Source organism: Seriola dumerili, unplaced genomic scaffold (genome assembly GCF_002260705.1).
Source record: "Seriola dumerili isolate Sdu_G_001 unplaced genomic scaffold, Sdu_1.0 BDQW01000003.1, whole genome shotgun sequence".
Lineage (NCBI taxonomy): Eukaryota > Metazoa > Chordata > Actinopteri > Carangiformes > Carangidae > Seriola > Seriola dumerili.
The window spans coordinates 1,577,596-1,590,086 of record NW_019174258.1 but is presented as its reverse complement, the minus strand read 5'-3'; the positions used below and the strand labels follow the sequence as shown (position 1 = coordinate 1,590,086).

Here is a 12,491-nt window from a genome sequence, read left to right as displayed (position 1 = left end):
AAAAGATCGTTGATAGGGAACACTGTACTGTTTTGCCTGAGTCTGGATACACAACACATTTTCAAACTACCAACAATTGCACCTTCCAACCAGTCCCAAATGCAATTGCCACACATGCGCCAGCAGCCTGGAACGCCTCCTGTCGTTTCCTACGGATCTGTTTGCAAAATCGCTCTTAAAGTCAAATGTGTTCCTCAAACCTAGAAAGGAAGAAAAAAAAAATTAAGACAGTCCTTGCAAGGTCAAGTTCATTTACAATTAATTTAAAACAGCAGAAAGTACTTTAACCGTTAAAAAAAAAACTAAAAAAAAAACAAACAATTAGACTAAGACAAAGTCGCGTGGGTGACAGTTTCCATTTGTTTATGTTGGAGTCGGTAAACAGGCAAGGTAATGGCTTTCTGAATTTCAAGCTGTATGTGTGTTTGTGTCACTTACCCCTCTGCACTGTAACAGATTCAGTGGCGAGCTGCAGCAACGATGGCAACCTACGAAGCCACCAAGCATCCCAGGCAAAGCATGCAGGTTGTGGACACCACAGGTATCCTGGAGCTTGAGATATTTCTCTAAGAAGGGCTGAGAATGAGAAAACCAGTGTATACGTTAATTAGAGTCTGTAACCAGGCCAGAGCCCGTGAACTTAACAACACTGAAGTCATAAGTCCAAATTCAAGTGGACAGTGAACGCTTTTAAACTGAGTTCATCAGCTCTTGTAACACTGTTATTTTCCTGGAAAACAACTACAACTTTTCAGTTATGACTCCTTTTCATTCTGCCTCCTTATCATAGTTGCTTATTCATATTTATTCGCCACCTTTTTTCTTCCCTTCCTCATTTTACTTTTCTGCAGTGACAGCGCCACAGCACAGACTTCAAGATCAGAATTTTAAGAAGGTGCAAATACTGCAGGCTCACCGAGACAAACAAGTAGCCAAAGGTGGAGATGATGCCATGCAGAAACCCACAATAGAGTGAACCATAAGGAGTGATCATAGAACTTGCTGCTGTTCCCATGGCAACACCACCAGCCAGGTGGCATTCTACTATGCACCTGTCAGTGAATAAGGGATGTTAGTGAGAGATTGAGAAATTACGATGAACGTTCCATAACTAGTTTTTGAAGAGTTATTGAGTAACCGTCATGTGCTCATGTTTTTTGGGTCCTTTTTTTTCTGTGTTTTTTAGGAATAAACAGCATTACCATGTCCAGTTTTCTCTCTTCTGAGAGCATGTGCGATTGCACTGGCCACAGGTCGTCGAGCATCAGTTGGGATGCCGAGTGAGACTGTAGGTCATTATGGCTGCTCTGTGCTGTCCATTCCACCATGGTCTGTGATGGCTGAGTTGAAACTGGGCCAGAACATCCACAGTAACCAGCCTTTGCTCACCCTGTATAGTCTGTGTAACGCGCTAGAACGTGGGAGAGCCCAAGCTCTAAGCACGCATGAACATTCGAGAGTGTTAAGAATTTAGAGAACTAATCGGCCAGTTCTCCCTCACTCACACAAATAAGAAGCACACTGTAACTTTACTAGAGAGTGTGAGTGCATATATAACCTACTCTCTATCTCAAGCCACATGCACTCGGAGCACTAATGACCATACACACTCACCGGGTCCCACTTCACTGTGGTACCGAAATCGACAGTATCCATCATAGCCGTCTTGCCTTCATGGTTTGGTCTCTCTGTGCCTATATGCAGGGTCATCGGTCACCAGCGAAGACCATACCCGCTCAGAATTCCGACAGGTCGACCAGTGATTTTGCATGCTCTGATCTCAGAGGCACTAATCTCCTGTGAGTGATGGATACACACTCTCACAGCTACGCTACAAAAATTAACCTCGATTACTATGCTCATGTGATTAACAGAAGCAGAGCAAGGTTAATGGATTCCTCAAGCGGAATCAGTATCATACTCCTTGGACAACTTGATAAGTTAATATACTGTGTGGTGCTCGCATTTTGGATAATATATATAATGCTCTCTGCTGAGCACTATACCTATGTAGCGACAGAGCACTCTCGGAGGGATGATGAATCTCCCACTCACCACCCAGCGTGCATCTCTCGTTGATAGCCAAATGCACAACAGCCATAGTCAAAGCCACATGCCTGGTGAGAGCGACGCATTACACGCTCTGTATATATTCTTTCCCATGGAGTCCGGCACTACAGCTCAGGCAATCAGAGACCGCAGGCCACAAGTTCAGTAGTCTGCATTATGATCTCCGAGAGTGTGGGTCGGCATATGAACACTAAGAACAACATGTCCAAGATTGACCAAATATAAGCAAACAATACGACTCCACAAACTCACTGTGAGGACGTCACAGTAAAGCTGGACTGGACCAAAACTGGCAATTGTACCCCAACGACCTCAGACCCCACCTACCCCTTGAAAATTTCGTGTTGTCGCGCTCCTCGTAATTGACCAAGAGTTGATTATAGATATAGGATATCTCTAGCTCTCCCAAGTGATATATATAACTCAGGAAAAGGCTACTACCTCCATGCCTATATATGAAGCCATTGCCTGAGAGCATAGCACGTTTCTTCAGCTGGGCAGTGTGAGAGAAAGGACACGCCAGCATAAACAAAAGTGAATTTTACTCCAAACCTGCCAATTCTCTCTCCGCACTCTCCACGCCCGAGACCCTGAGTATATAGCTTCAAAAACGTGGTTTCTTCTAAGAAGTGTCTCTCACATTAAGCCACACATAAGCTCTCCTCTTATATCTCTCAATTACAACAGCCTCAACAATCGACTTGATGATGTATTGAATGATAAAAAAATCTATAATTTTGCTACTGCCAGTTGACTAGAACACGAATGTAAAGTGGAGTGAGACTCGATGTAGTGAGCTCTCTCCTCCAGTCGTTTGTCTCGATGCGGAGGAGGATGTACTTGAACCCAGCCTTTATAATTTAAGATAGAGCCCACTGTGCGACCAAAGGAGGCACCGTGCAAAACTCTCCGTAACAATTCAGGTATTTGAATGGCCCACTCCACGCCACCGAAAACGCCACACTTTAGCGGAGGAACGTGCATCGTGATCAGTATTCGAATATCCGACATAGAATGATGGTACGCGTGGAACCATCTCTCACACTTATCTGAACTGGAGCATATAAAAATAGTGTCAGAAATCTGAAATTGACGTTAATTTGTAATCGGCGTATGATGCAGTCATTGTGTGTGCTTGAGACAATAATTAATACATACTCTCATCAAGATTATATTGAACACTAATATATATATATATACATGAAACTCACACTCCACTCTTTCAAGTGTTACATTCCAATAATAACTTAAGGTTTCTAATTGATTATAGATTTCCCATTTATGCTTTCATTTCCAGTTGGGTTGCTAAGTTTTATCCAATAAGTAAATTGCATCAAATAATTACTTAAAGTATTTACGGGGCAATACACTGAGTATACGGTTGCTGCCATATTGTCACATGTTAAGCCCAGGAATGTGATCAAAAATCTAATACTGTTTTGTGACCATTGATATTCAATGCAACATCATTTTATGATGTGGCAAAGTCTAGCAATGGATAGAACAAGAAAGATGCAGGAGAGTTAAGATGGGGTAAAAGCAGAACAATATGGACAACTGTTCCCAGTTGTGAGATATAGATCTTTTTTGTAGATAAATATATTAAAAATGGCTAGAAATTCATGGTCATCCATTGCCATGAGTGGAAAAATATCAAGTAGCGGAAGTACAAAATGAGAAAGAATGTATACAAAGCAACGAGCCTGACTAGTCATAAATATTTCTTTTGAACACACAGGATGATCAAAATAACACTTGTATTTAACTCAGTTCCATCTTTGTACTCACTGGGATATCTGAAGTAGAAGTCATTTTTCAATGTCGCTAGTGATGTTGTGATCCTTTTTGTGCTCTATCCCTTTACGCGCATCCGACTCCTCATCATACACGGTATGAAAACTCCAAACAGTTATGATCATAGCAATCTTGCCAGACGAAGCAGACAGCCGGCAGACTAACACCACATTGGTGTTCTTTGCCGGCCGAAAAAATTTCTTCATAGCACTCACAACAGCTTCCCATGTTGATGATCTCTGCTGATGATGCTGCTCTGATCACTCCTCAGCTGGGTTCTCCCATCTCTCTACTCTGCTGTTCATTGGCAGCAGTATCTCAGCAGGTATTTATAGAGGCTTTTAGAGAGGTGTGGCATTTCACCCTTTACACACTCAAGGGGTGGGGACACCTTACTGTAAGCATGTAAACCACTCCTTATCTTGTAAGCCTGTTATCATAACCAGACCAAACTACAAAAAATGGAAAATTCTCCTACAGCAGATAGCACAGCAGGAAATAAATAAATGCTTGCAAATATGCGATGGGAATGACCACAGTACAGCAAGTGCAGTGGGCAATGACTTTGATATGGAATTATTTTTGTGATATGGCAACTTCTAGCAGTTAAAACAAAATGTTCACATTTGCCAGGCGGTCAGCACAATCAGAAAACACAGTAGGTATCAGGCCTCAGTGTAACGGTAACTATATGCTGCTCCAGAATCCAGCACCTGGAATAACTGTTGAGATAATCTCTTGCTACGACTGTTCATATTGCCTGTGCTGATCACGAAAAATGATTTTGGAGTATTTCAGCTAATGTACTCTGTGGAGAGTAATGAACTGCCTCTTGAGTGAACACACCTGTCAGTCAGGCTTGCAAGCCATCGCAGTGCTGCATTCTGAATTTATGTGTGGTAACTTAGAAGACATGGCAGTGTTTTTGAAAGAATTGGACAACTATATAAACAGCAACTTATCTTTTTATATTATTTTATATACGTTTAAAAAAGGAATCTTGTTTCTTGAGCATGAATTGTACATTTCCAGTTTTTAAATGGAGCCATAGATTTATTCTCAAATAACCACTGAGCCTCTCCCAATTGTTTCCTTCGTCCACCTCTGCTGAAGACAAGAGACGTCGTGATATCAGACAGTGACAGAAAATAAATATAGTATGAGCCAAAATAGACTGATGGTTCAATAATGAACAAATTTGTGCGAAGACACCTCTGAAGCACTGCATATAATAGCTGCAAAGAGTTATTTACAGTTGTTAAGAGTTGTTACATATAAAGTAACTAAACTAAGCCTGTCTATAAAATATAAAATAAACCACAAGGCATTGTCCACTCAGTATCACATGCTCGTTCTTTATTTGTGTCCTTCACTTACAAATCATGTGTACTTTTGTTCCTGTTTTATTTTCCAATCTTGATGATTATTCTCACATAGAGATTCCAGTTTTAAGGATTCATCATATGTTGTGTTTGGTGCTCCTCTTGTGTCACTGTCACACAAGAACTTCCAGATGATATCTGTTTTCCTTTCTTTCAACACACTCAGCAAACTCATTATGTAACATATTGTATTGTTGATTCGCCCTCCTTTGATAATATCACAGGATGTGCTCAAGAGTCAAACTATGATTTACAGCATTATTCCAATTCAACTTTAATACAATCTTTAATTTAATTTGTACATATTTGCCATATCAGTGCATTGTATTACTGTGCCCACAGCAATGGGCTCTCCAAAAACAAAAAACAGGCTTGAGATCCTGAAAGATGTAAGAGACAGAATACAAGGATTTTAGTAAGGACAGTCATTTTTCATTATATATATTATTTATTGAATATTTTTTAGCTTAAAAAACATATAAAACATATTTGGCATTCGATTTTAGGACAGCTGGAGTTGTTCGCTTGCTTTACGGCATGTTTTCACTGTGTTAGGTTGTATACTGACTGTTTGCTGGTGTTTCAGCTAACAAGTAATGCATTGAATAATACAACTAACTCACCCTATCAAATTACCCAATCGAATCAAACCACTGATCTACAGATTTCACTAAATTATGTTGTTTTTTGTTCCATTGAGATTGTAACCTCTTTTCAAGAGAAGGACTCGTCTACCAAGAAAATACACTAAACAGTTATAATACAAGGCAATAAATAATAAATTCACCAAAAAAAGTTACATTAGTTTTATATTAAGAAAAACAATTACTACTGGAACTGCAAATAATTAAGATATACTGGAGTCCTTTACTGTAAAATTCCATAAGTGAATAAAAAAGATTTTAGTTCCATTCTTTCATGTCAGCACAAGAGGAAAGTTTCTATGTAGTATAGCAATATTAGGACAACAAGCAATGCAAGGTCTATTACAAACAAGAGCATCTCACACGGCATAAAAATACATTCAAAAATAAACATTAAGAAGACAATTAAATGACTTGTACTATAATCAAATATAAACCAAACCAAAGGCAACACAAAGCAAATAAATAGTTAATAATATAAAAAGAGTATAAAAAGGTATTTAAAAAGTTGATTTATTGAAAAGCAAACAAAATGTTTTAAGCCCTGATTTAAATATGAAGTGTCTCTCGTGATGCTTTGCATGACAGTACGTAAATCAGAATCCTTTTGGTCTGAGTCAGTCCATTTTGAGTTCTGTAGATACCTGAACCATTCTTCCAAGCTCAGTTTGAACATGTGCTAAAACCTATAGCTTTTGTTAAAACTCCATGATGATCTTTATATGTAAGATGCAAAGCAAAATGTATCCCTTAAAAACAAAGGTCTAATCGCTGGTTACAAACTGTCTTACCAGATGAAACCAGTGTTCAACCAAACAAGGCTGAATAATTTAATTTTAAGCACACGGCCGACTTCTCAGGGTGGCACACAGAGAGGAAGAGTGGTTAGGTAAGGTTAAAACACTGTCACAGGAAGTGTACCCTCAACAAAAAGTTCTGCCTTTAAGGAGACACAATTAGTAGAATTGCATAATAACGCTGCAGAAATCACTGCAGGGAATGATCACACTCTTTCTAAGATAAATACATAGATAGAAATTATTTTTCACGAAGGAAATGCACCACATAAGTTGGCGCACCAATAGACGTTGAAGTGATAAATGTTGATCCACTCAACTTAAATAGATGCTGAAATCGATTACCAATGTCACACTTACATTATTTCAGACCTGGAGTTAAACATGCTGACAGCGGGGCAGAGTATGGGCAGGCTTCATATCTTATCAGCTCTTAAAGGTGCATTTCCTATGAGTCTATGCTTGCTTCAGGCCAACACCAGAGCCTGGAACAATGCCGCTGGAGATATTTATGATCTCCTGTCTATCTACAGGTAAGTGAGACACAGGATCCAGTGCATTTTGCACTGCTATTCAAACAACGAAAGCTTTTCAGCTTTTTCGCTTTTTTCTTTGCTCATGTAGATATTGTCTGAAAAACTACAGTAACTTGGCCAATCCAGTCAGGCCTGCCGTCTGACATCGCTTACAGTTCGAGTGTAGAACACCACAGAAAAAAGATAAAAGGAAAAAACTGACCACAGAACAGCCTAAATTTGAACTGTACACGGTGTAACAAAATAATACAATATTATCAAATATTTTTCAGATATATTGTTTATTGTATTATCACAAACGACTGTTTTTAAACACCCTCCTCCCGGAATCTGCATGAGTTGTTGTCGTCCTCAGAAAACCTCTGAAGATTCCTTCCACTTTTTTGTTGACCATATTGTGATGATCAGCCTTTCCTATGACCTCGTTCCTTTTACTGTTCACCTGAGCTCACTTGTTTTTAGCTAGTTTGAGCTTGTCTCTTTTAAGGGAAAATTTTTAGGTCATATAAACATTACTCCCAAGACTCTCGCCTTTGTTAAGAGATTTTTGAGGACTGTTGGACCAACAAACATCCAAATAAATACATGAATAGCCAGTCTCGCTTCAGGTGTCGTGTTGTACCAGCAAAATTTTTAAGTATACAGTTGTGCAGACCACTGACTGCAATCCAATCCGCACACCTCAGTCCTCTACAATTTTAGACATAAAACCAAAATGTATTCTTTTAAAAAAATGTTTCAGAGAAAGTTTATTTTAATAACAATTGCAATCTTTATTTATATAACAATGTCTAGTGCTGATCTCTGAAATTTGCATCTTTACAAACTTTAAATTAAACAGAAAGTCTTTTCTTCAGCCTGTGGTGACTCTGTATCCTCCCTCAGGGCCTGCATCCATTATGTGGAGTTCCTCAGGGTACTATTCTGGGGACAATCCTCACCCCTTTGGGTTCATTCCTTACTAAAATATGCCCATCATTGTTATTGTTGCTATGGTTCTTAATGTATTTTTATATTCTATGTCTATTTAAATGAGTTTTTGTGGTTTTTTGGGGGTTATTTTTGGGAGGCGGTTTTTTCTATTTTGGTTGGTACATCAAAAGCTGTTCGTTGTTAAATGAGCTTCATGAATACAATTTTAACTTAACAGTTTTCAAAGCTTGAAAAGTGAAAAGGCATCAAATCTTAATTGCTTGCCTTCTTAGTATGACTGTGGGCAAAACCTTTTTCTTTGGAATATTAGCTTTCATCATTCAGCTCTATAAATTTTCTATTGTGCAATTATGCGCTGATACAAAAAGGCAAGCCAGCCCAATTATGATGAAATAATCTTCTTACTGCAGATAGCACATAAAACTCTCACTCTTTTTCCTCAAGATGATGTTGCACAGAAATAAAATGCAGTGTTAAGTGTTGCCACTTTCATATAAATTTTTTCCGGTCTTTTTTGTTTGGGGGAGTATAAAAATTTTTTTTTTGACACTGTTTTTTGTGACATTGATTCTTATGTTATGTTTTTTCTTATTTAATATTATCAAAATATTATAATATTTTGGTAGGAGACATTTCCTTTCAACAGAAATAAAACTAGAAATAAAAATGATCATGTCTCTGGATCACTTTACAATAATCCCTGGAACAGATCGCTTGATAGGGAAACATTACTGTTTTGCTGAGTCTGATACACAACACATTTTTCAAACTCACCAACAATTGCACCTCCAACCAGTCCAAATGCAATTGCCACACATGCGCCAGCAGCCTGGAAGCCTCCCTGTGTTCCTACGGATCTGTTTGCAAAATCGCCTTTAAAGTCAAATGTGTTCCTCAACCTAGAAAGGAAGAAAAAAAAAATTAAGACAGTCCTTGCAAGGTCAAGTTCATTTACAATTAATTAAAACAGCAGAAAGTACTTTAACCGTAAAAAAAAAACTAAAAAAAAACAAACAATTAGACTAAGACAAAGTCGCGTGGGTGACAGTTTCCATTTGTTATGTTGGAGTCGGTAAACAGGCAAGGTATGGCTTTCTGAATTTCAAGCTGTATGTGTGTTTGTGTCACTTACCCCTCTGCACTGTAGACAGATTCAGTGGCAGCTGCAGCAACGATGGCACCTACGAAGCCACCAAGCATCCCAGGCAAAGCATGCAGGTTGTGGACACCACAGGTATCCTGGAGCTTGAGATATTTCTCTAAGAAGGGCTGAGAATGAGAAAACCAGTTATACGTTAATTAGATGTCTGTAACCAGGCCAGAGCCGTGAACTTAACAACACTGAAGTCATAAGTCCAAATTCAAGTGGACAGTGAACGCTTTTAAACTGAGTCATCAGCTCTTGTAACACTGTTATTTTCCTGGAAAACAACTACAACTTGTTTCAGTTAGACTCCTTTTCATTCTGCCTCCTTCATGTTGCTTGATTCATATTTATGCCACCTTTTTTCTCCCCTTCCTCATTTACTTTTCTGCAGTGACAGCGCCACAGCACAGACTTCAAGATCAGAATTTTAGAAGGTGAAATACTGCAGGCTCACCGAGACAAACAAGTAGCCAAAGGTGGAGATGATGCCACTGCAGAAACCCACAATGAGTGAACCATAAGGAGTGATCATGAACTCTGCTGCTGTTCCCATGGCAACACCACCAGCCAGAGTGGCATTCTGGATATGCACCTGTCAGGTAAAAGGGCATGTTAGTCATGAGAGATTGAGAAATACATGAACGTTCCATAACTAGTTTTTGAGTTATTGAGTAACTGTCATGTGCTCATGTTTTTCTGGGTCTTTTTTTCTGTGTTTTTTAGCAATACAGCATTACCATGTCCAGTTTTCCTCTCTTCTGAGACATGCTGGAGATGGCCACAGTCGTGAGCACAGAGGATGCGAGTGCGATGTAGGTGTTAATGGCTGCTCTGTGCTGTCCATCACCATGGTCTGTGATGGCTGAGTTGAAACTGGGCCAGAACATCCACAGGAACAGTGTACCTGTGAGGTGAGAGAACATCAATTAAACCCAAGCTGGTTTTTACAATCAAGCAAACACATCTGAATCTAGAATTTTAGATATGGCAGATGATAAGAAAATAAGAAGAAAATACTAACATGTGAGGTTAAACAGAGTGTAAAATATAAACCTCCGGTTACTCACCAATCATGGCAAACAAATCGGAGTGGTAGACAGATCCATCGAGCCGTTTGCTTTGGTGTAGGTTTGGTCGGTAGAGCACCCAGGAGATGGCCAAACCATAGTATCCTCCGAAGGCATGAATGACCATGGAGCCACCAGCATCTCTGCACTGTGGAAACATTAAGACTTAACTGTTATAGGTAGATACATACAGCAGCAATTGCAACATCTGAAGGAAAATTATCACTCCTTGGACAATTAATAATTAAGTTCCCCGTGGGATGATTATGTTTGGTGAGACTTACATGTAGGAGACTGAGGATGATGAATTCCTCCACAGCAAACAGTGTGATGCCAAATAAGGTGACAACCAACAGCTGGACAGGGCTTACTTTTCCCAGGAGGGCACCGTAGGCAATCAGAGAGCCGGCACAGCAGAAGTCTGCGTTGATCAGACTGTGGGGGGATGAGGACAAGAACATGGTCCAAATGACCAAATAGCAACAAACGATGCACAAATCACTGTGAGGAGTCAAAGTAAAGCTGGACTGGACAAAACTGGCAATTGCCCCAAGACCTCAGACCCCCACCTACCCCTGAAAATGTTGGTTGGTTTGAATTGCTGAATTGTTTTGTGGTATGCTGTAGTCACTGTACTCAAAAGACTACTCCACTTATTTAACATTGCATAACCTCAGACCTCAGGCAGTAAAAAGGAGCAGACTACAAAGGGAAGGTAAACTCACTTCTGTCACTCCACGCCCAGACCTAGAGTTCTTAAAGAATGTGGTTTCTTGTATGGGTTACATAACACGTGTGCATCCCTGCCTACATCAATTAAGCACATGATTGATGATGCTATTGATGATAAAAAATCTAATTTTGCTTGCAGTGAAGAGAGTCACCTCTCAACTCCGATGTAGATTTTTCCAGTGTTTGGGTCGAGGGAGTGGAACCAGCCTTGCATGAGAAGAGCCCACTGCAGACCAAAGGAGGCGATCAGGAAGTTGAAGCCCACACCACCGAAGCTGTAGCGTTTGAGGAAGGTCATGAGGTATCCGAATCCAACAAAGATCATGACGTGGACATCTTGGAAGCCTTGAGAGATGGCAATAAAACATTAGAATGATGAGTGTCAAGGTGTAATGGTATGAGGTGAGTTTGTGGAATAATTAAATAGAGCAACAGTTGAAAACAAAAATTCAGTTTTCTACTCACATGAATTAAATTATGTTAATTTAAATAATAACTTAAGGTTTCTAATTGATTATAGATTTCCCATTTATGCTTTCATTTCCAGTTGGGTGCTAAGATTTTATCAATAAGCAAATTGCAATCAAATAATTACTTAAAGTATTTACGGGCAATACACTGAGTATACGGTTGCTGCCATATTGTCACATGTAAGCCCAGGAATGTGATCAAAAATCTAATACTGTTTTGTGACCATTGATATTTCAATGCAACATCATTTTATGATGTGGCAAAGTCTAGCAGTGAACAGAAAACAAGAAAGATGCAGGAGAGTTAAGATGGGGTAAAGCAGATACAATATGGACAACTGTTCCAGTTGTGAGATATAGATCTTTTTTGTAGATAAATATTTCAAAAATGGCTAGAAATTCATGGTCATCCATTTGCCATGAGTGGAAAAATATCAAGTACGGAAGTACAAAATGAGAAAGAATGTATACAAGCAACAGCCCTGACTAGTCATAAATATTTCTTTTGAAACACACAGGATGATCAAAATAACACTTGTATTTAACTCAGTGTCCATCTTTGTACTCACTGGGATATCTGAAGTAGAAGTCATTTTCAATGTCGCTAGTGATGTTGTGATCCCTTTTGTGCTCTATCCATTTACGCGCATCCGACTCCTCATCATACCGGATGAAAACTCCAAACAGTATGATCATAGCAATCTGCCAGACGAAGCAGACAGCCGGCAGACTAACACGCACATTGGTGTTCTTTTGCCGGCCGAAAAAATTCTTCATGCACTCACAACAGCTTCCCATGTTGATGATCTCTGCTGATGATGCTCTGATCACTCCTCAGCTGGGTTCTCCCTCTCTCTCTCTGCTGTCATTGGCAGCAGTATCTCAGCAGGTATTTATAGAGGCTTTAGAGAGGTGTGGG

At 39.5% G+C, this 12,491-nt stretch overlaps 1 protein-coding gene across 1 annotated transcript in view; it reads right to left on the bottom strand.

Moving 5' to 3' along the window:
- LOC111222564 (ammonium transporter Rh type C 2) overlaps positions 1-12,452 on the bottom strand; it is a 14,080-nt gene extending 1,628 nt beyond the window's left edge. The window contains exons 1-8 of the mRNA XM_022746344.1: positions 12,142-12,452; positions 11,255-11,447; positions 10,655-10,805; positions 10,371-10,518; positions 10,041-10,207; positions 9,758-9,895; positions 9,289-9,425; positions 8,931-9,055 (exon numbers count right to left, since the gene is read on the bottom strand). Coding sequence (XP_022602065.1) covers positions 8,931-9,055; positions 9,289-9,425; positions 9,758-9,895; positions 10,041-10,207; positions 10,371-10,518; positions 10,655-10,805; positions 11,255-11,447; positions 12,142-12,370 — 1,288 coding nt within the window. The 5' untranslated portion in view covers positions 12,371-12,452. The remainder of the gene's footprint in view (positions 1-8,930; positions 9,056-9,288; positions 9,426-9,757; positions 9,896-10,040; positions 10,208-10,370; positions 10,519-10,654; positions 10,806-11,254; positions 11,448-12,141) is intronic.
- Positions 12,453-12,491: the final 39 nt, after the last annotated feature.